Source organism: Brassica rapa, chromosome A02 (assembly GCF_000309985.2).
Source record: "Brassica rapa cultivar Chiifu-401-42 chromosome A02, CAAS_Brap_v3.01, whole genome shotgun sequence".
NCBI classification, from domain to species: Eukaryota; Viridiplantae; Streptophyta; class Magnoliopsida; order Brassicales; family Brassicaceae; genus Brassica; species Brassica rapa.
Window position 1 is genome coordinate 577509 of NC_024796.2, and position 21187 is coordinate 598695.

Genomic DNA, 21187 nt, shown 5'->3' on the forward strand with positions numbered 1-21187 from the left:
TTTCTCTTGATCTAAAAACGCACATGGCCTCCAAATTGCCTTTGTTGGTTCACATTGTGTTCCAAACTTAATTATAACAACATATATAAACGATGATTTCTTTTATGTTTGTTATTTTCTTAATGTAAGGAAAAAGTTGATATCAGAAATATTCTTGAATTCCAAGTTTGACCCCTTGGATACAACAAAATATATCAACCTATATCAACGTTAGAGAGATGATGATTGATGATGTGAAATCATATTTTCCTTTTCGATCTTTAAATTCCAAAACAAAAGGCACTGTTGGGCTGCTCCCTATTAGGTGAAAAACTCACAGAAACAATACATCTCACTTTCTTTCCATCACTATCTCTATATCTTCTCCCTCTAAATGCATATCTCAATTATATATATCTTGCTTTGAACACTGCATGCTCTCACACTTTGTTGCAACTATCCAAAAGACAAAGTGTATACAAGAGAACCTTCTTGTCACGCCTCTCTTACTTCTTTCTTGTGGTCCATTAAAACCCTAGTTTTTTCTTTTATTTCTCCATTTATATTAGATCATATAAAGTTCATGCTTTTTAACCATCTCTCATATCTCCTTATATATACTAAGATGCACAAGAACTGAAAACAAAACAAAAGAAATGGAATGGTCAATGACAAGCAACGTAGAAAACGTGAGAGTTGCTTTTTTGCCGCAGCCATGGCCGGAGTCGAGCTCCTTTAACTCGCTTCATAGCTTCAACTATGATCCTTATGCAGGTATATGCACACAATTATTATATATTTATAGACCCTATTTTTAATTGCATATATAGTTGCTTTTGTTTCTTTGATTTAGTTGTATACATGGTCCTATCTCTTTTATTGCTTTGTTGTATTGGGGTAAGGTTTTCAATCATATATATTCACCTAAATGTTAGTGTATGTTATAAATGCCAATATAATTTCACGTTTGACACGTTCATGAACTTTGTTTTTGTCACAACAAATCCATGAACTACAAGAAGAAAAAAACTTATTTCCACACTTTCAATTGTTCTATTATTTTCGATGGGTTGAATGCGATCTATATTGAGAAAGTGTTCCGAGGCATCATTCCACAGACCTTGGGATATGTTACCTAAAAACCTTCTGAGATGAAAAGTTCAGATGTTCTTATCTTCAGTCGAAAAAGTTAAATATATAAGTTCCTTCTTCTTATTAGGATTCAAAGTACTTTGTCTCTTCTTGGGATCCAAAATGTAACAAGTTAAAACGTTAGTTTTGAAAGTTTGAGATCCGTTAATGTGCTGAACAAAAAAAAAAAGAGATTCGTTTATGTTCACTCTATAAAAGAATGAGGATTTTTTTTTCATAACTCATGGATATTTGTTACTTTTGTTGTGCATTTTTCTAAGCTCTCAAATATTTTCAACTTTTTTTGGATGTAAAATTTTTTTGTTGTATTACAGCAGGAAATTCATACACCCAGACCGGACCGGTTATATCTGTACCGGAATCAGAAAAGATCATCAATGCGTACCGATATCCAAGCAACAAGAACGAGATGACAAAGAAGAAGAGACTAACGAGTGGACAGTTAGCTTCACTTGAACAGAGTTTTCAAGGAGAGATCAAACTAGACTCAGACAGGAAGCTGAAGCTGTCTAGAGATCTTGGTTTGCAGCCACGTCAGATAGCGGTTTGGTTCCAAAACCGCCGTGCACGATGGAAGGCGAAGCAGCTCGAGCAACTGTACGATTCTCTTAGGCAAGAGTACGACCTCGTTTCTAGAGAGAAGCAGATGCTACATGAGGAGGTATGTGTACCCTATTGCATTTTTTTAAAAACCTATGGGATACCTTAAGTTCTTGAATTTTAACCCCTCCCACAAATTGAATTGTGACGCAGGTCAAGAAGCTGAGAGCTGTACTAAGAGACCAAGGACTGATCAAGAAGCAGATATCCGGTGGGGAAGACACGACGGAGCTTCCCTCGGTGGTGATAGCTCAACCAAGAATGGAAAATCTACACACCAATCCACTCACTGGAGTAAATCAGATTTACGGTATTGATCAATGCAACAATCCAATGGTCGTTGCTTCCTCTAGCTGGCCGCCTTGCCAGTGATAGCTGTTGCTGATCATAGAGACACAGAGAGAGACGCTCTCGGACAGGGCTTTAGACTAGGCAGGGACTTAAAGTGGTGTTAATTAGACTAAGACAAGCTTTTGCTCATCGTACGGTTTTAAAACATAAATGAAACGTGCTTGTGTCCCAAACCCAAAACTATTTTTCATTCCACAGTATATGGTTATTTGAAACTTGCATTTGCATTTCTGTTGCTTGGCCGCAACTTCTGGTTTATTTGCTTTCTTATTATTCTTTGACTTCTTGCCACTTCCTTAGTTAACTGTACACACAATAAAGAATTAAAGATACTGTAATAGACATGCAAATGCTTACAGTGTCGCACATAATTTTAGGCAACAGCTAAATGAAATAGAAAATAAAACCTAGAACACATGCAAACTTCTCTTTGTTCCCTTATTTTACCCCAAACTTTTAAATTCTATCAATTTCAACCCGCAACAACAAATCCCAACCCCAAAAGAACTCTTGTATATTGACAACTTACAACTATATAATGAAACGGGATATATTACAAAACCAAATAGAGACAACAACAACTTGAAGCACTTGTTGTGTGATTCACCAGAGATCTTTACAAGAACACTTTCCATTAACAAACCGATGAAACCCTGAGGAGTCTCTCAAAACTACCTCTCTCTTCACCACAACAGACACGTACTTGTAGAACTCGTGACAATCACCACAAACCATCACGTTCTTCACAACCCGAACCGGCTCTCTCTGGTTCTTGGCCGTGAGAATGCCATAAGTCAAAGCCAGTTTCGCACTGTGGTGAAACAAGAAACTCTTCTTCGTAAGCTCATCAACCTCCTGAAGAACAAACTCCGTGTTAGGTTCGTACCCAGCCTTCAGACACTCCATTATCAGTATCTCCAACCCGCTGTATACGTCTTTCTCTTCCGGATGGGACGTGTCACGCGCGTGGAAGGAGTGTATTGCATTCCCATGGACTATCCAGCTTCTAGAAGGATGTTTACGATAGCGTCTTTCGCGCATCTCCTCTCTTATCGTCTCGGAGCGGTGCCAGAGCCCTGACGCTGAGTAGATGTTGGATTTGAGGATGTATTCAGACGGGTTATCAGGTTTTGCGGATAGTATAAGCTTCGCTACGCGTTTCGCCATGCTTGCGTTTGAATGGACTCTGCAGCTATCGAGCAGCGCTCTCAAAACAGAGACCTCGGGGTGAAACGGCATCGAGTTTACTGTCTCTTCCGCTTCTTCGAGAAGACCCCAGTGACCAAGAACACGGACAAATGCAGTGTAGTGTTCAGTTGTCGGTGAAATGTTATAAACAGTCTCCATGGAGCGAAACAGATCACGGCAGGTACTAATCTTATCTGACTCTGTATACCTATAAGATGATATAACAAGAGCGAGAGTGATTGTATCAGGCTTGATACCTTCCTTATTCATCCTCAACCATATAGCCAGTGCCTCGTCGCCGTTTCTTTGAAGAATGTAGCAAGAGAGCAAGCTGTTCCAAGATACAAGATCGTGTTCTCTCATAGTGTTGAAAACCTTAACAGCGTCACTGAAGCGGAAGCATTTCGAGTACATGCTAATCAAAGAGTTCCCCAAGCCTATATCATTAAAGAACCCATCTTTAAGAGCATAGCCATGGATCTGATCACCCATTTCTACAAACCCTAACGTCCCACACACGGCAAGAGCCAAAGTCAACGAAACTTCATCTAAAACAAGTTTCTCTTCTTTAAGTGTTCGATAGAACAGCGATAAAGCCTTTTCAGGCAAGCCGTTCCGAAAGTAACCACCGAGCATCGACGTTGTAGCTTTCGAGCTATTCAGATTACAAGGCCATTGCTCAAACATCTCCTCAGCATCTGTCATCCGTTCACACCGTGTGCACATATCGAGCAACGCTGTCTGGATGCAAGGGTTTGAAGCACATCCAAACTTTACGCAAAACCCGTGAATCTGCTCGCTTAGTTTCTTCTCTGAAACTAAACCACAAGCATCCACAGCGCTCGTTAAGCTAAAATCCGTCAACTCAACACCTCTCAACAGCATTTCAATGAATAACTTCAACGCCTTCAGGCCAAAGCCGTTTCTACAGAACCCAGCCATTAGAGCGTTATAGCTAATAGTATTCTTCTCAGGTATCTTCTCAAACATCTCAACAGCTGAATCCACCATTCCAAACGCCATGTAAGCTGTGATCATCTCAGTCAAAGTAAACCCATCTCTCACACTCATCATCTCATACAAAGTCTCAACCTTTTTAACATCCCCATACTTAGCATAAAACCCAATCAAAGCATTACTCACACTCAACTCTTGCCTCAACCCCACTCTAATTACACGACCATGAAGCTCTCTGCCTCTCATTGAGTCACTACCACTCAAAAGCGTAGACACCGTAAAGCTATCAGCTTCTTCGACTCTATTCATCTCACAAAACAAACCAAACGCTTCACCAAACAAACCTTCTTTAACCAAACACGAAATCAAAGTATTCCACGACGCAACATCTCTCTTCGGCATTTCGTCGAACACCTTACGCGCATCACCACTGGAGTACAAACTCATCACAGAGTTACAAACAAAAACAGAATCCAAAAACCCGGACTTTACAATCAACCCGTGAATCTGAACACCCAGAGAGAATCTCCCACTCCTCGCGCAAGCATTCAACACCGCGACGAAAGTATACTCGTTGGGCTCGATCAAACCTTCGCTTCTCATCTTGAAGAAAACTTTAAGAGCCTTGATCTCGAGGTTTAGCCTCGCGAAGCCCGAGATGAGAGCTGTGTAAGACACCACGGAGGGAGAAGAAAGAGACGCGAAGACGAGGAGAGCGTCGCGAGGGAGGCCTAGCTTGAGATACGTCGAGATTAGGGCGTTCCCAAGCTTCGTTTTTTCTTCTCTGAGCTTGAGGAAGGAAGCGTGCACGGCTCTCGTTACCTCTACGTCGTGGTGCTGAGACGACAATCGGAGAAGATAGAAGAACCCATCGACGGCGGATTCAATCTCTTCCCTCTCGAACGAAGATGAGGGAGAGCGTTTACGGATGGTTGCTGGTGAGAGAGATAGAGACGCGGAGAGGGAAGATAGACGCGAGAGTGAGAGAGAGGGGAGGGATGACGGAGGAAGAAGAGGTTTTGGGCGGTTAATCGGCGGCGGCGGTGGGATGTGAGGGAGATTGAGGAGGCAGTGATGATTAACGGTGGCCATTGGATAAAACCTTCGCTCCAAGACCAAACTAAACTAATTCAGATATTTTTTATTAATGGATTATTTTATTTTGAGGTCCCTATACTATTGAAACGTTTACAATAAGTGTCATTTACTTGTGAAACAAACATTTTGCAGTGATTAATGGCAACATTTTTCGTAGTGGATACTGGATAGTAAACCACCACCAAGATTTTGTAATTTTGTTACAATGGGACTCCCTCCATATTTAAAAAAATAATTGAAGTTTTGAGTTTTAATTTTGTATTTGAAAGATTGATGTTTTGAATTTTAATTAATGCACTTTAGTTCAAAATTAAAATCTAAAAATATGAATTGTAGAATTTATAGGGAAACAAATAAAACTAAAAAGTAGTAGAAAAAAATATACTTAATTTTTATTAATATGTGTACAAATCCTAAAAATTCAATAATTCAAATATAGAGAAAATATTAAATAAGACAATTGTTGAAATCATATATAGTTCAAGTAAATTGGTCTAGAATATATTTTCATACATCATCTTAGTTGTTTGAATCGTTTAATTTAGGTTCAGGAAATGAGAGAGATTCCTTGGACAAGAAGACTAGCTGCAAGAACACGATTAGCTGCTTCAGATGGATGAAAACCATCCCAAAACACGTAGTTGGTAGCATTCGAGCATGTACCCACCGATCTTGCATTGCATAGGAACGAAGTTTCCATTGTTCCAGTTCCACAACAAGCCCTTCTTGATTCAAAAAAACCTACATTCCGATATGTTTTGGTATGCATGTCCGAATTTAACTCAGTTTACATAAATGAATGTCAAAATTACGTACCGTTCGCAACAGGGTTCATGACCATGCTCAATAGAGGATTATAGATGTCAAGGACAACCAGTTTCAGACCGGGAAGCTTGTTGGCTAGGTACATAGATGTGTTGTTGAGTTTGGTATTGAATGAAACTGCGTCTCTGTTTAGTCTTTCGACGCATGTATTGTTCCCAGCTCCACCAAACATCGTTATCGCCGCCGGTAAACAACCTAACGGTGGTAACGTCGTTACTCCAATCCTTCTAGCTCCTAAATTATACAGATTCTACACAAAAACTCAAACTATTGGTTAAGGAAAATTGGAAAACCGGAAGGATGATAAATTGGTACGTTGTGGGATTGTTTTTAGTTACGTGGACAAAGGTGGAATAAAAATTCATGAGTCGATCTGAGTATCGATCAGGTGTGAAAATCCGGTTAAGGATCGGGTTGATGTAATAGCTTTGAAGAAAATCGCTTGAACCGGTGCTAAGAAGATAAATGGCTCCTGAGAATATCTCGTTCGCTCTATCTCTCCCTACCATATTTGTCACCTTGATTTTGTACTCTTTGTAGTTTTTCAGCTGTTGGTTCAAAGTGATTGCGTTCTACAACAAAACATATGATCATTTAGCAACAAAAAAAAACATAACATATGATCAACCATAAAATGTTAAAAGCATTGCGGTTAACTAATTAATGGCTGGTTTAGGCTTAAGAGCTAATTACGTATAGTAAGGAAGTTCCGTCGTCAAAACCGGAAGCACCAGAGGCGAAATTGGCTCCGGTTAATAAGTTTGTCCCATTTGCATCCTGGCTAAGGTACGCCACTGGGTAAGAAGTGAACCCTAGGCTCTCAGCTGCTCAACAGTGAACAACAAACAAAAATACAAGAAAATTGAAGACATTATGAATCCAAATTAAATATATTACAGAATTACGAATTGTAAAAAGAAAGAATTAATAAAAATAGAATGGCTGAATCGTAAAATAAACTAAAACCTCAAATAACACATAAATTTTACAATATTGTGTAACTGGTAACGTTGTGGCGTCGTTGAATTAACTTGAACCATATGATTACAAATAGAACCTTAGAGAACCAAAAATAAATTTGAAATGGTAACATGTTAGGTTGGTTCGAACCGGTAAAGTCAATGACGAGTTTTCCATTAGAGAAACGGCCGGTGGAATTGTGGGCGAAAAAGTCCCGTCCGTAGGGAGGAAAATTAGCCTTGATGAGGGTAGTGCGGTGATTGTTATTACCGGCATCGACAACAGAATCTCCTATTATGATTAGAGCCGGTACAAGAGGCTGACCGGTCCCAACACCTACGTAGAAACCGGCAAGAACCAAAAAACTAATCAGCCTTATAAACATGTTTTTATATATTTGAATGTTCGTAGTAAGAGATAAAGAGACTAGTGAATGGAGAAGTGGTGAATGGTTAAGGGTTTTAAAGGAAGAGAGAGTTGTGAAGTTTGTAAAAAAAAAAAAAGAAGAAACAATTTGTCTAAAGCTGCATGGACCCAAAAAAAAATGCTGCATGGACCAATCTGAATCTTCTGTTGCGTTCCATTGAAATTCACTAAGACCAATTAGAAATGTCTATATTTATTATATTTTAGTAGTTAGAGGTAGTTTCTAATGACTAGTTAATCACTCAAATTGGTTCGTCTCTGAGTTAGTATTTCTTTTTTTGGTAAGATACTTCCCTAACGGTAGAGTTAAAGCCGTGAATGGAGTAGAAATGGTATATGTATGCATTAAAAGAATTTCTCAACCAACATATAAATTTTTATTCGAAGCATGAATACTGATTGATATGTGTCTGGGTACTTACTAAAGAAATATAAAACCAATATCTTCTAGTTTAACTTTCTCGGCATTTTCGGTAGATTCCAGTAACGTCACGTTGCATTGTGAGAAAAAGGTTTGAAACGCAATGCATCCACATGGGATATACTGCATACGTTACCTCTCACATTCTTCATGCAATCACAAAAAATAAAATATTTTATATTTAGGGACTTAAATGGTTTATAGTCGGCTGAGTTCTCAGAAGATCGACGAAGAGATCACATGTTTTAGCATGTGAATGAAACTAACTTTCATTTAACTTTTACCTCCTAAATTTATTCTTAACAAACCTTTTTTTTCCTTCCTTGAGTCTCCTAGGTGATTTCGGTTCTCTTTATCAGCAAGTGTTTTACTAAACCGAGTAAAATAGAATGCCTTTTTTTGTGGTCAAGAATACACCGATAAGATCGATCTCTAGTCATTGTATCTTGGACCAATTGATTTTTAGAGCCACACTATTCATGTAGATCTATTTACGTACTGGTAAATGTAAAAAAAAATTAAATTAATGTGTGATTTGAACGATGTGCTTTATGTGAACTATAACACGAGAAAATAATGCTTAATATTAAGAGATTTCAACAAGATACCCCTATGATATATACATATACATATATATTGAATGCCGGCTGTTGACAAAAAAACAGTTTAACGATTCATGTAAATTTGTGATGGCCTAGTCAGATCATGCGTGTGGATGATTCTGCTTGAACACATATTTGTGCCTTACGAAAAAAAAATTGAACTAACATTTTTAGTTTATGATTTATTAGCGAAGTTTAAAACTAGACACATTTTTAGAAATAACAATAGATTTATCTAGATGTACGAAATGTTCAGTAGAACAAGTGATGGAACAGAGCACGTGTTGATGTTAAAACAACAACGAAAGAGGGCCCCGTCTTTATATAGATGAACATACTATTTTTGTGGAAAATATTTAGCTACAAAAAATTAAAGCTAACCATAATTAAGTGGCAAAACACAACACATGCACATTATATCTTACTGTAATGTACCTAATAATCTATACAACATATAGTTCAGTCTTTTTCACGCAAAATACTAAAGTCTTTGCATGCCCTTGATTTGGTAGTGAATCCATTTGCCGACGTAGGTGTCTCTGTATACATCTTCTGTTTTCTTTTTTTTTTTCCCGTCAAGTTTATTATAATAAAAACTGAAAAGGGTTTAAGCCCAAATTACATAGTCCGAGGCCCAACCAAAAGCCAACAAAACCCAAAACAAATGGGGGAAACACACACTCAAACGGCCCTACGGCCCAACAACCAACCCGAACGACTTCAACCGGCCCACGGGTCAGGGACGCTCGGCACGTGTAAGGATAACGCCCCTCAGTGCGGCACGCGTCACTTCAGCATCAACCTGACCTTCACCATCTCGAGAAGTCGCCGGAGATACACCACCGGAGGCCAGGAGCTCGGACAAACCGCAAAGCCTCCATCAAGACCACCTCTTCTCTTTCACGCTTTGTTCTCGCTTCGGAGAGCATCATCGATCCGATCGAGAGCTCCTCCGACAGCACAAAACCATTACCCACTTGGAATCACGAACCAAAAGACCCCCACACACACCCAACACACACCCAACGAAATCAAAGACCGAACCAAAAGACTGGAGCAACAAACCGGCGACGCAAGGTTGAAGAAACCTTCACCCCCCGGAGAACAGAACCGACGAAGGCGGAGCTGCAAAAGCCTCCCCTCCCGGAGACAAGAACCGGCGGCGACGGAGCTGAAGGAGCCTCCATCTCCCGGAGAAGAAACATCCACTGGCTAAAAACCCTTAGCTTCTCCCCACCGTACCTTCACCCGACCGCGTCTTGACTCCAAAGACAGAACCTCCGCAGAGGAGGCCTGAACCAGAGCTCAGACAAGGCGGAAGACGGAGGTGACGAAGGAGAGACGCACGACCAACATCTTCTGTTTTCTATTTTCAGTTTTAATTTGTTTATTTAAAAATAACATATTAGCCTTGAGAATTTAGATTCTAAAGTCTTTGGAAGCAATAGTTGCATTAGATTTTTTTATGACACATGTGTAGGGAACCTTATCCTTTCCACTCTTAAACTATATATACTTATGAAAATTAATATCTTAAGAAATAGAGATCTCATAAATTTATTATTAAGAAGCTGAAAAATAGTTTTGAAAGCGATTTGTTTCCAATTTGGATAAAAAAGTTGAGAACAAATTATAAATTTTAAAAAGAAACATATATATGATTGAATCTGAGTTTGAATGCACATTGAACCGGAAGCAAGATCTTAGAGAAATTTTGATTTAACTATTCCTTGAAATATTTTTTTTTTAAATCAAACAAAATGATCTCAACTTCAGTACCCCCACCCACACCTTTTTAGAATAAATAACATATAAGATTCTTTTTGTAATTTTCACCTATCATATGATGTGATCAGTTAAAATGAAATATGTTTTTTCAAACTCAATTAAAAACCATGCACGTTGGTTCGGGATATACTTCCAACAAATTTTTAATTTTATGACACTGGAAAATGCATCGTAGCACCTAGAACATTGGATTTATTCACTATATATATACTTCAAAAAAAACATAATCAAGTTTCGTGTAGTATCATAAGCCGCAACGAATTTTTTGCACGATACCAAACACTGGGGATATGGGAAAAATAAACATTAATGATAATATTTGGATCGCCAAGTGAAAGGAGCGTCCTATATATTTTAGGTGGTCATCAAGGTCTTGTCAGTTTGACCAGAACTAAAAAATGTTTTTTGTCCATTTACACTTTTGTTTCCTGTTTCCACGTTTATCAATTATCATGCCATATATTAAGATTAATTAACTCTCTTTTTTACATTAAGATTGATTAACTTGATGTTTCTTATAAAGGGTTTAGTTAGTATGGTAGCCGATACACACAAAAAAATTCAACTCATCCTTGTCACCCAGTCTTTATTCAAAGTACGGAAACATAGAACCTAAATAAACATGGTTACATTTTCTTAATTAAATCCTTTTCTTCATGTTTTTTATTTATTTTTGCATATGACGGACATCAACATAATTAACGTCTGCGAGCTGCGGTTTCTCTCTGTGCGTTGAAGAAGACAGCCGCGACAGGGAGACCAAGATCATGCTCGATCGCAAATTTGCGAGTATTGAACTTATCTCTCGAAGGAATGTTTGGGGAGATATCGATAACATGTCTTTGCTTCTGCTTGAAGAGAACAAACACGAACCTGTGTATCCCTATATTTGGCCTTGGGAACTCATAGCTCACCACCTCTTTTCCTATATTTTAATTTCAAATATCTTTATTTAACATGTGAAAATATATTTTATTATAAGTTGTACTAAAAAATTATAAATTCAGGACCAGTACGTACCAAATGTTGCATCTGTTGTACCGGGGATGTTTGTCACAATCCTGTTGTAACATTTAAATGCAATTATTATCTTTATTGTTCTATTAAAAATTTCAGGAACATCCTGGTTTTGTGATGAAATAGACTTTGTGCAACTCAACTCAAGTTTATGAAACGATAAAATATTAAAGAACAATTTCGTTAGGATTGGTTATTATATTATTAATAATTTAAATGTGCATATGGGATATGGTCCCAAAATGAAACGAAAAAAATGAACGTACCAATGCAGGTGTTCTTTTAAAAAGGGGTCGCTAGGACCTGGAACATCAGGGTCTATCATCACCTGTTTTGCATTCCAGTTGATTTTACCATCAATAAGAAATAAAATAAAACGATTAAAAGTTATACCAGCATCATATTATTTCCAAAAACTACAATTTATAAGATTATTGATCTGCCACTCTCTTTTTCTCCATGGAGTAAAAAAACAGAAAACTTCTGAGATGAGAAGGAATTGAGACTTAAAATGTTATATAACAGGACTAAAAAGCAGCAATCTCAACATTGTTGAATGCTGTAAAATAGTTGTAATATATGTTATATATACCAAGGTGAAGAAAGATCTGAGATCACCGCCATGGATCTCAACCCTAGGCTTTGAGGAGACAGAGGAAGGGAAAAGCTCATGGCCATTGCAGACTTGCTTCTTGTTGTAACTCACGTTCATTTCAATTGTTTGAGTGAAAAAATCAAGAACCTCTCCTACCACTCTTCCCACTATCAATGGCTCTATCACTCTACTTCCCATATTCTCCATTTTTTGGTTAAAGTTATTTTCTCTTTCTAATCAACTGTGGGTTTAAAAGTGAGCTTAGGGAAATAAAGATATTTGTAGTGGTGTGGGATACCAAGGACGACTAAGATATCTATTTATAGGGTTTTCCAAGTTAGAGAGAGAGCAAGAGAGATGTGTTAGGGGTTGTGGTTGTAAGATTCGGGCAAATCTAAAAGAATGAATATATATCTACTCCCAATTTATATACTAATATCATATTTCATAGTAGGAATTAAATTAGGGAGAAGTAATGAGTAACTTATTTTTAGATAATTTATAAAACTGTATGTTTAATTGATTAGAGTGATTATTATTTATGAAACTAGGGATTAACCCGGGCTACGCCCGGGATTTTTATTTTTTTCTAATTTAAGTTGTTAAATTATTTATATTTAGGCTATGATATATATTTATATAAATGTTAAATGCATGTCATAATTAAAATTTATTTTTAAATTTTAACACGTTAAATTAACATATTTTTTACTATTTAAATATTTTTTTATAATTTTATTGGCTATCTAGTTATCATATTTAGCAAAACTATCTTTTGAGTGTTGGAATAAATGTTTTAGAGATTTTATTAAACTGCAGTGTATTTTCGGATCAACCACATGCTCAACATTCGATCGATCCGTAAAAAGATGGTCGATCTCCTTGGCCAGGTAAGTACAATTTTAGCAAAAATATCTTTTATTTTCAAATATTAAGTATATAACTATTCTTTTTAATTTTTTTAATTGTATTTTTTGATTAAATTATTGTATTATAATGGTTATGTAAATATTTTTTGTGATGTTTGAATTTGTGTTGTTCGTATACTTAACGTAGATGATATTGATGTTTAACAATTTATTGTGTTCTGGAAATAGAAAATAATGATATATCAAAACGTATCTAATACTTGTTAAATGATAGTATAATGTAAATTACATCCATTATTTGAAAATAACAATTTATTGTTTTTATTTTTATTTTAAATCAGAAATTATTTTTATTTAAAACAATTATTCATATATAATATAATAGTTTAAGTTTGGAAGATTAATCTATATATATAAATTATGTATATTTTTTAAAAAATAATTTAAAATATTATATATTGAGTATCTGAATAAAAGCTGAATTTCTTATCTTGAAAATCAGATATTTATATTTTTGTCTTCATGTTATACTCACCAATCCATCATTGATATTTATAACTCAATATGTTTTTTAAAAAACTTAGGTTTAAGTAATAAACGAATTTAATAAATTAAATTCATCACCTATAAAGTTCTGTAAACTATATTTGAAAGCTCTCTAAAATTATATTTTAAGCATGATATTATTATTATTTAATTTAAGTTATTTTAAACATAATATATGCTAAACCAACTTAAATTATATTTACAATAGGACCATCCTAAACCGGTTAGTAAACCAAAAACAATACTAAACCAACATGAACCAATACCTGATTCGGCGAGGAAAGAAGTGTTTCGGGATAAACGCTTGAATGGTTATTAACTGAAATGGTTTGATCATGAAAGAGTTAGTATGAATATTAACAATAAAATTATGGATTAGATTAATTTAAATTTGTAAGAATACCTTTGAGTCTATGAAAAGCAATTCAATTCCCATGAATAAGTTTGGCTTTTGGAAGTTGCGGGTTTCTCAATAATGAATCCACCTAACAAAAAGTTTGTTGTTATAAAAAAATCTCATTCAAGGTCATTAAAGGTTTCTGGGACGGCAAGAGTTGATGGTGAAACCATTTTTTGCTCGAGTGCTTTGAAATTTTCCTTAATAGTGTGAGGTTGATGTGGATAGAATAATGAGATTTATAGGGACTTTCTTGATGAAAAACTATACATTTTTTTTTGTTTAATGTGGTATTTCCATTTTTATATGATTTACTACCATTTTAAGATAGAAGTACATTTTAAGATATATGCTTAAATCTTAATGTACTTTTTTCATTTTTAAAAATGTTTATTTCCATTTCATATATTTTTATTTACGTAATATCTATATTTTATATTTTAAAATAGATATTTAAATATTAATGTACTTTTCCATTTTTTAAATTGTGTATTTACTTATATTATATATTTTACATTTTAAAATAGATGTTTAATGCTTGATGATCTTTTTCCATTTTTAAAAAAATTGTGTATTTACTTATTATTACATATATAATTCATATATTATATATTTACATTTTTTGCTTATTATTTATTTTCGTGTATATGTATTTCCATTTCTTGTACTTTTCATTTACTTAATATCTATATTTTACATTTTAAGATAGATGTTTAAATCTTAATGTACGTTTTCCATTTTTTTTAAATTGTATATTTCCATTTGTTATACTTTCTATTTACATAATATCTATATTTTAAATTTTTAAATATATTTTTAAATCTTAATGTAATTTCCCATTTTTAAAATTTGGTATTTACTTATATTATATATTTACTTTTCTTTATATTGTGTATTTCTATTTCTTATACTTTCTATTTACTAATAATTTTATATTTTAAGATTGATTTACATTTTAAGATATATGTTTAAATCTTAGAGTAAATTAGCTAAATATACTAACAAAGGTGGGATATCATTGAATGGGGGGAAAATGGTAATGTTGGGGGGAAAAAAATTGGAGGGATATAGAGTATGGAGTGCAAATAGGGGAAAAGTGGTGTGTAGGGAGTACAAATTCTCTAAATCTTAATGTAGGTTTTCCCTTTTTTTTTAAATTGTATATTTCCATTTGTTATACTTTCTATTTACGTAATATCTATATTTTAAATTTTAAGATATATTTTTAAATCTTAATGTAATTTTCCATTTTTTAAATTGGGTATTTTCTTATATTATATATTTACTTATTATTTATTTTTCTTTATATTGTGTATTTCTATTTCTTATACTTTCTATTTACTAATAATTTTATAATTTAAGATAGATTTACATTTTAAGATAGATGTTTAAATACTAATGTACTTTTTCCATTTTTTAAATTGTGTATTTCCTTTTCTTATTCTTTCTATTTGCGTAATATCTATATTTTATATTTGAAGATAGATGTTTAAATCTTAATATACTTTTTCCATTGTTTTTAAGTTGTGTATTTTTTTTTCTTATACTTTCTATTTACTTAATATCTATATTTTACATTTTAAGATTGATGTTTAATATTTAATGTACTCTTTCCATTTTTTAAAAATTGTGCATGTACTTATTATTGTATATATAATTCGTATATTTATATATTTATAAAATTTACTTATTATTTATTTTTCTATATATTGAGTATTTTATTTTTCTTATACTTTATATTTAGTTAATATCTATATTTTATATTTTAAGATAGATGTTTAAATCTTAATGTATTTTTACATTTTTAATGTAAAACGGCAATGTTTAATAGAAGAAGTTGGACAAATAGTCAAATAGTTATATTTATGTTTTTTTTCTTTTTTTATAAAATGGTAATGTTACATTATGGAGATAAGCCGCTTTTTTTTAGTGAAAAATGAAAATCTTACATATGTTTAATGTAGTTTTTCTATTTTTTTATGTTGTATGTTTACATATTATTGTTATTTTTAAATGTAAAATGGTAATATTACATATTTTTAATGTAGTATTTTCATTTTTTTATGTTGTATGTTTATATATTATTTATTCTTTTCGAAATTATATATAATGTTTTTTTTTACAAAATATTAATTTTACATTATGGAGATAAACCGTCTCTTTTTAGTTAAAAATGGTAATCTTACATATGTTTAATGTAGTTTTTCTATTTTTTTATGTTGTATGCTTACATATTATTATTTTTTAAATTAAAAATGTAAAATGGTAATCTTACATATGTTTAATGTAGTATTTCCATTTTTTATGTTGTATGTTTACATATATTTATTAGAGTATTTGTACTCTCTACACATAACTTACCCCCTATTTGCACTCCATACCCTATTTCCCTTCAATTTTTTCCCCCCATCACTACCATTTTCCCCCAACTCAATGGTATCTCACTCTTTTGAGTATATTGAGCTAATTTGCTCTATTTATTATTTTCAAAATTATATATAATGTTTTTTTTTTTTTATAAAATGGTAATGTTACATTATGGAGATAAGCCGTCTTTTTTTCAAGTGAAAAATGGTAATCTTACATATGTTTAATGTAGTTTTTCTATTTTTTATGATGTATGTTTACATATTATTTATAATTTGCAAAATTAGTAATATTAAAGTGTAAAACTATATTTTATGCCACGTGTCATCTTTTGAGAGAAGTTTTTTTTGCTGATGTGGACGCTCTATGGAGCCTCAAAAGGTTCCTTTTATTAGTAAGGATTTTTATGTTGTATGTTTACATATTATTTTTTTTTAAATTAAAAATGTAAAATGGTAATCTTACATATGTTTAATGTAGTATTTCCATTTTTTATGTTGTATGTTTACATATATTTATTATTTTCGAAATTATATATAATGTTTTTTTTTTATAAAATGGTAATGTTACATTATCGAGATAAGCCATCTTTTTTCAAGTGAAAAATGGTAATCTTACTTATGTTTAATATAGTTTTTCTATTTTTTATGATGTATGTTTACATATTATTTATAATTTGCGAAAATTAGTAATATTAAAGTGTAAAATTATATTTTATGCCACGTGTCATCTTTTGAGAGAAGTTTTTTTTTGCTGATGTGGACGCTCTATGGAGCCTCAAAAGGTTCCTTTTATTTGTAAGGATTATGGAGATAAGCCGTCTTTTTTTCAAGTGAAAAATGGTAATCTTACATATGTTTAACGTAGTTTTTCTATTTTTATGCTGTATGTTTACATATTTTTTATAATTTGCGAAAATTAGTAATATTAAAGTATAAAACTATATTTTATGCCACATGTCATCTTTCGGGAGAAGTTTTTTTTGCTGATGTGGACGCTCTATGGAGCCTCAAAAGGTCCATTTTATTAGTAAGGATTTATTTATTATTTATTTTCTATATATTGAGTATTTTCTCTTTCTTATACTTTATATTTAGTTAATATCTATATTTTATATTTTAAGATAGATGTTTAAATCTTAATGTATTTTTACATTTTTAATGTAAAACGGCAATGTTTAATAGAAGAACTTGGACAAATAGTCAAATAGTTATATTTATGTTTTTTTTCTTTTTTTATAAAATGGTAATGTTACATTATGGAGATAACCCGCTTTTTTAGTGAAAAATGGAAATCTTACATATGTTTAATGTAGTTTTTCCATTTTTTTTTATGTTGTATGTTTACATATTATTGTTATTTTTAAATGTAAAATGGTAATATTACATATGTTTAATGTAGTAGTTCCATTTTTTTATGTTTTATGTTTATATATTATTTATTATTTTCAAAATTATATATAGTGTTTTTTTTACAAAATAGTAATTTTACATTATGGAGATAAACCGTCTTTTTTTAGTGAAAAATGGTAATCTTACATATGTTTAATGTAGTTTTTCTATTTTTTATGTTGTATGTTTACATATTTTTTTTTTAAATTAAAAATGTAAAATGGTAATCTTACATATGTTTAATGTAGTATTTCCATTTTTTATGTTGTATGTTTACATATATTTATTATTTTCGAAATTATATATAATGTTTTTTGTTTTTTTTTTTATAAAATGGTAATGTTACATTATGGAGATAAGCCGTCTTTTTTTCAAGTGAAAAATGGTAATCTTACATATGTTTAATGTAGTTTTTCTATTTTTATGATGTATGTTTACATATTATTTATAATTTACGAAAATTAGTAATATTAAAGTATAAAACTATCTTTTATGCTACGTGTCATCTTTTGGGAGAAGTTTTTTTTGCTGATGTGGACGTTCTATGGAGCCTCAAAAGGTCTCTTTTATTAGTAAGGATTATGGAGATAAACCGTCTTTTTTTAGTGAAAAATGGTAATCTTACATATGTTTAATGTAGTTTTTCTATTTTTTATGTTGTATGTTTACATATTATTTTTTTAAAAATTAAAAATGTAAAATGGTAATCTTACATATGTTTAATGTAGTATTTCCATTTTTTATGTTGTATGTTTACATATATTTATTATTTTCGAAATTATATATAATGTTTTTTGTTTTTTTTATAAAATGGTAATGTTACATTATGGAGATAAGCCGTCTTTTTTCAAGTGAAAAATGGTAATCTTACATATGTTTAATGTAGTTTTTCTATTTTTATGCTGTATGTTTACATATTATTTATAATTTACGAAAATTAGTAATATTAAAGTATAAAACTATCTTTTATGCTACGTGTCATCTTTTGGGAGAAGTATATAATTAACCCGGGCTACGCCCGGGATTTTTATTTTTTTCTAATTTAAGTTGTTAAATTATTTATATTTAGGTTATGATATATAATTTTTATAAATATTAAGATGCATGTCATAATTAAAATTTATTTTAAATTTTAACACGTTCAATTAACATATTTTTACTATTTAAATATTTATTTGTAATTTTGTTGGCTATCTAATTATCATATTTAGCAAAATTATCTGTTGAGTGTTGGAATAAATGTTTTAGATATTTAATTAAACTGCAGAGTATTTTCGGATCGATCACATGCTCAACAATCGATCGATCCGTAAAAAGATGGTCGATCTCCTTGGCCAGGTAAGTACAATTTTAGCAAAAATATCTTTGATTTTCAAATATTAAGTATATAACTATTCTTTTGAATATTCTCTTTTTGAATTGTATTTTTTGATTAAATTATTGTATTATAATGTTTATGTAAATATTTTTTTGTGATGTTTGAATTTGTTTTTTTCGTATACTTAACCTTGATGATATTGATGTTTAACAATTTATTGTTTTCTGGAAATAGAAAATAATGATATATCAAAACGTATCTAATACTTGTTAAATGATAGTATAATGTAAATTACATCCATTATTTAAAAATAACCATTTGTTGTTTTTATTTAAATCAGAAATTATTTTTATTTAAAAACATTATCCATATATAATATAATAGTTTAAGTTTGGAAGATTAATCTATATATATAAATTATGTGTATGTTCTAAAAAATAATTTAAGATGTTATATATTGAGTAACTGAATAAAAGCTGAATTTCTTATCTTGAAAATCAAATAATTATATTTTTGTCTTCATATTATACTCATCAATCCATCATTGATATTTATAACTCAGTATGTTTAAAAAAAAAAACTTAGTTTGAAGTAATAAATGAATTTAATAAATTAAATTCATCACCTATAATGTTCTGTAAACTATATTTGAAAACTCTCTACAATTATATTTTAAGCATAATTACTATTATTTAATTTAAGTTATTTTAAGCATAATATATGCTAAATCAACTTAAATTATATTTACAATTGGACCATCCTAAACCTGTTAATAAACCAAAAACAATACTAAACCAACATGAACTAATACCTGATTCGGCGATGAAGAAAGTGTTCCGAGATAAACGCTTGAATGGATATTAACTGTAATGGTTTGATCATGAAAGAGTTAGTATGAATATTAACAATAAAATTATGGATTAGATTAATTTAAATTTGTAAGAATACCTTTGAGTCTATGAAAAACAATTCAATTCCCATGAATAAGTTTGCCTTTGGAAGTTGCAGGGTTCCCAACAATGAATCCACCTAATAAAAAGTTCGTTCTTATAAAAAATCTCCTTCAAGGTCATTAAAAGTTTTTGGGATGGCAAAAGTTAATGGTGGAACCATTTTTTTGCTCGAGTGCTTTGAAGCTTTCCTTGATAGTGTGAGGTTGATGTTGATGGTATAATGGATTTTATAGAGACTTTCTTGATGTAAAACTATACTTTTTTTTAATGTGATATTTCCATTTTTATATAATTTATTACCATTTTAAGATAGATGTACATTTTAAGATAGATGTTTAAATCTTAATATACTTTTTCCATTTTTTAAAATGTTTATTTCCATTTCTTATTTTTTTTTACGTAATATCTATATTTTATATTTTAAAATAGATATTTAAATCTTAATGTACTTTTTCCAATTTTTTAAATTGTGTATTTCCTTATATTATATATTTTACATTTTAAGATAGATGATTAATGCTTAATGAACTTTTTCCATTTTTTAAATTTTGTTGTGTATTTACTTATTATTATATATATAATTCATATATTATATATTTACATTATTTACTTATTATTTATTTTCCTGTATATGTATTTCTATTTCTTGTACTTTTTATTTACTTAATATCTCTATTTTACATTTTAATATAGATGTTTAAATCTTAATGTACATTTTTCATTTTTTTAAAATTGTATATTTTCATTTGTTATACTTTCTATTTACGTAATATCTATATTTTAAATTTTAAGATATATTTTTAAAACTTAATGTAATTTTCCATTTTTTAAATTGGGTATTTACTTATATTATATATTTACTTATTTTTTTATATTGTATATTGTGTATTTCTATTTCTTATACTTTCTATTTACTAATAATTTTATATTTTAAGATAGATTTACATTTTAAGATAGATGTTTAAATACTAATGTACTTTGTCCATTTTTTAAATTGTGTATTTCCTTTTCTTATACTTTCTATTTGCGTAATATCTATATTTTACATTTTAGGATGGATGCTTAAATCTTAATATACTTTTTCCATTGTTTTTAAGTTGTGTATTTCTTTTTCTTATACTTTCTATTTACTTAATATCTATATTTTACATTTTAAGATAGATGTTTAATATTTAATATACTCTTTCCATTTTTTATAAATTGTGCATTTACTTATTATTGTATATATAATTTGTATATTTATAATATTTACTTATTATTTATTTTTCTATATATTGAGTATTTCTCTTTATTATACTTTATATTTAGTTAATTTAGTTAATTTATATATTTTATATTTTAAGATAGATGTTTAAATCTTAATGTATTTTTTCATTGTTTTAAATGT

General features: G+C 30.9%; 4 protein-coding genes across 5 annotated transcripts; 1 reads left to right on the forward strand and 3 right to left on the reverse strand.

Annotated features, from left to right (window-relative positions):
* The first annotated feature begins 75 nt into the window (after positions 1 to 75).
* On the forward strand, positions 76 to 2622 carry LOC103850512 (putative homeobox-leucine zipper protein ATHB-51). Of its 2 annotated transcripts, none has more exons than XM_009127270.3 (3): positions 76 to 753; positions 1449 to 1792; positions 1885 to 2622. In XM_009127270.3, exons 1-3 carry the CDS (start codon positions 636 to 638, stop codon positions 2101 to 2103), a joined length of 681 nt encoding a protein of 226 aa, XP_009125518.1. In that variant the 5' UTR covers positions 76 to 635; the 3' UTR covers positions 2104 to 2622. The 2 variants fall into 2 exon arrangements, with proteins under 2 accessions (XP_009125518.1, XP_009125517.1); XM_009127269.3 differs by having other exon boundaries at positions 77 to 753; positions 1446 to 1792.
* LOC103850513 (pentatricopeptide repeat-containing protein At5g03800) lies at positions 2498 to 5334 on the reverse strand. The gene has a single exon (XM_009127271.2). It carries the CDS (start codon positions 5317 to 5319, stop codon positions 2686 to 2688), a length of 2634 nt encoding a protein of 877 aa, XP_009125519.1. The 5' UTR covers positions 5320 to 5334; the 3' UTR covers positions 2498 to 2685.
* A 416-nt stretch (positions 5335 to 5750) lies between these two features.
* Positions 5751 to 9042, reverse strand: LOC103850514 (GDSL esterase/lipase At5g03820-like). The gene is made up of 5 exons (XM_009127273.3): positions 7261 to 9042; positions 6844 to 6974; positions 6489 to 6722; positions 6142 to 6400; positions 5751 to 6066 (listed from the first exon to the last, which is right to left on the reverse strand). Exons 1-5 carry the CDS (start codon positions 7661 to 7663, stop codon positions 5873 to 5875), a joined length of 1221 nt encoding a protein of 406 aa, XP_009125521.1. The 5' UTR covers positions 7664 to 9042; the 3' UTR covers positions 5751 to 5872.
* A 1863-nt stretch (positions 9043 to 10905) lies between these two features.
* On the reverse strand, positions 10906 to 12500 carry LOC103850515 (protein TERMINAL FLOWER 1). Its single transcript, XM_009127274.2, has 4 exons — positions 11957 to 12500; positions 11631 to 11692; positions 11368 to 11408; positions 10906 to 11272 (listed from the first exon to the last, which is right to left on the reverse strand). The coding sequence occupies exons 1-4, from the start codon at positions 12164 to 12166 to the stop codon at positions 11046 to 11048; spliced, it is 540 nt and encodes a 179-aa protein (XP_009125522.1). The 5' UTR covers positions 12167 to 12500; the 3' UTR covers positions 10906 to 11045.
* Positions 12501 to 21187: the final 8687 nt, after the last annotated feature.

What these genes read in the sequence shown, in the direction of transcription:
- LOC103850514 (XM_009127273.3), bottom strand. Translation starts at nt 7,663, where the DNA reads ATGCAGCATTTTTTTTTGGGTCCATGCAGCTTTAGACAAATTGTTTCT. An exon ending in ACTCGTCATTGACTTTACCG is followed by an intron (nt 6,975 to 7,260) that starts GTTCGAACCAAC and finishes ACTGTTGAGCAG; the next exon opens with CTGAGAGCCTAGGGTTCACT. An exon ending in TTTATTCCACCTTTGTCCAC is followed by an intron (nt 6,401 to 6,488) that starts GTAACTAAAAAC and finishes GTTTTTGTGTAG; the next exon opens with AATCTGTATAATTTAGGAGC.
- LOC103850513 (XM_009127271.2), bottom strand. Translation starts at nt 5,319, where the DNA reads ATGGCCACCGTTAATCATCACTGCCTCCTCAATCTCCCTCACATCCCA.
- LOC103850512 (XM_009127269.3), top strand. Translation starts at nt 636, where the DNA reads ATGGAATGGTCAATGACAAGCAACGTAGAAAACGTGAGAGTTGCTTTT. An exon ending in CAACTATGATCCTTATGCAG is followed by an intron (nt 754 to 1,445) that starts GTATATGCACAC and finishes GTTGTATTACAG; the next exon opens with CAGGAAATTCATACACCCAG. An exon ending in AGCAGATGCTACATGAGGAG is followed by an intron (nt 1,793 to 1,884) that starts GTATGTGTACCC and finishes ATTGTGACGCAG; the next exon opens with GTCAAGAAGCTGAGAGCTGT.
- LOC103850515 (XM_009127274.2), bottom strand. Translation starts at nt 12,166, where the DNA reads ATGGAGAATATGGGAAGTAGAGTGATAGAGCCATTGATAGTGGGAAGA. An exon ending in TTAAAAGAACACCTGCATTG is followed by an intron (nt 11,409 to 11,630) that starts GTACGTTCATTT and finishes ATGTTACAACAG; the next exon opens with GATTGTGACAAACATCCCCG. An exon ending in TACAACAGATGCAACATTTG is followed by an intron (nt 11,273 to 11,367) that starts GTACGTACTGGT and finishes ATTAAAATATAG; the next exon opens with GAAAAGAGGTGGTGAGCTAT.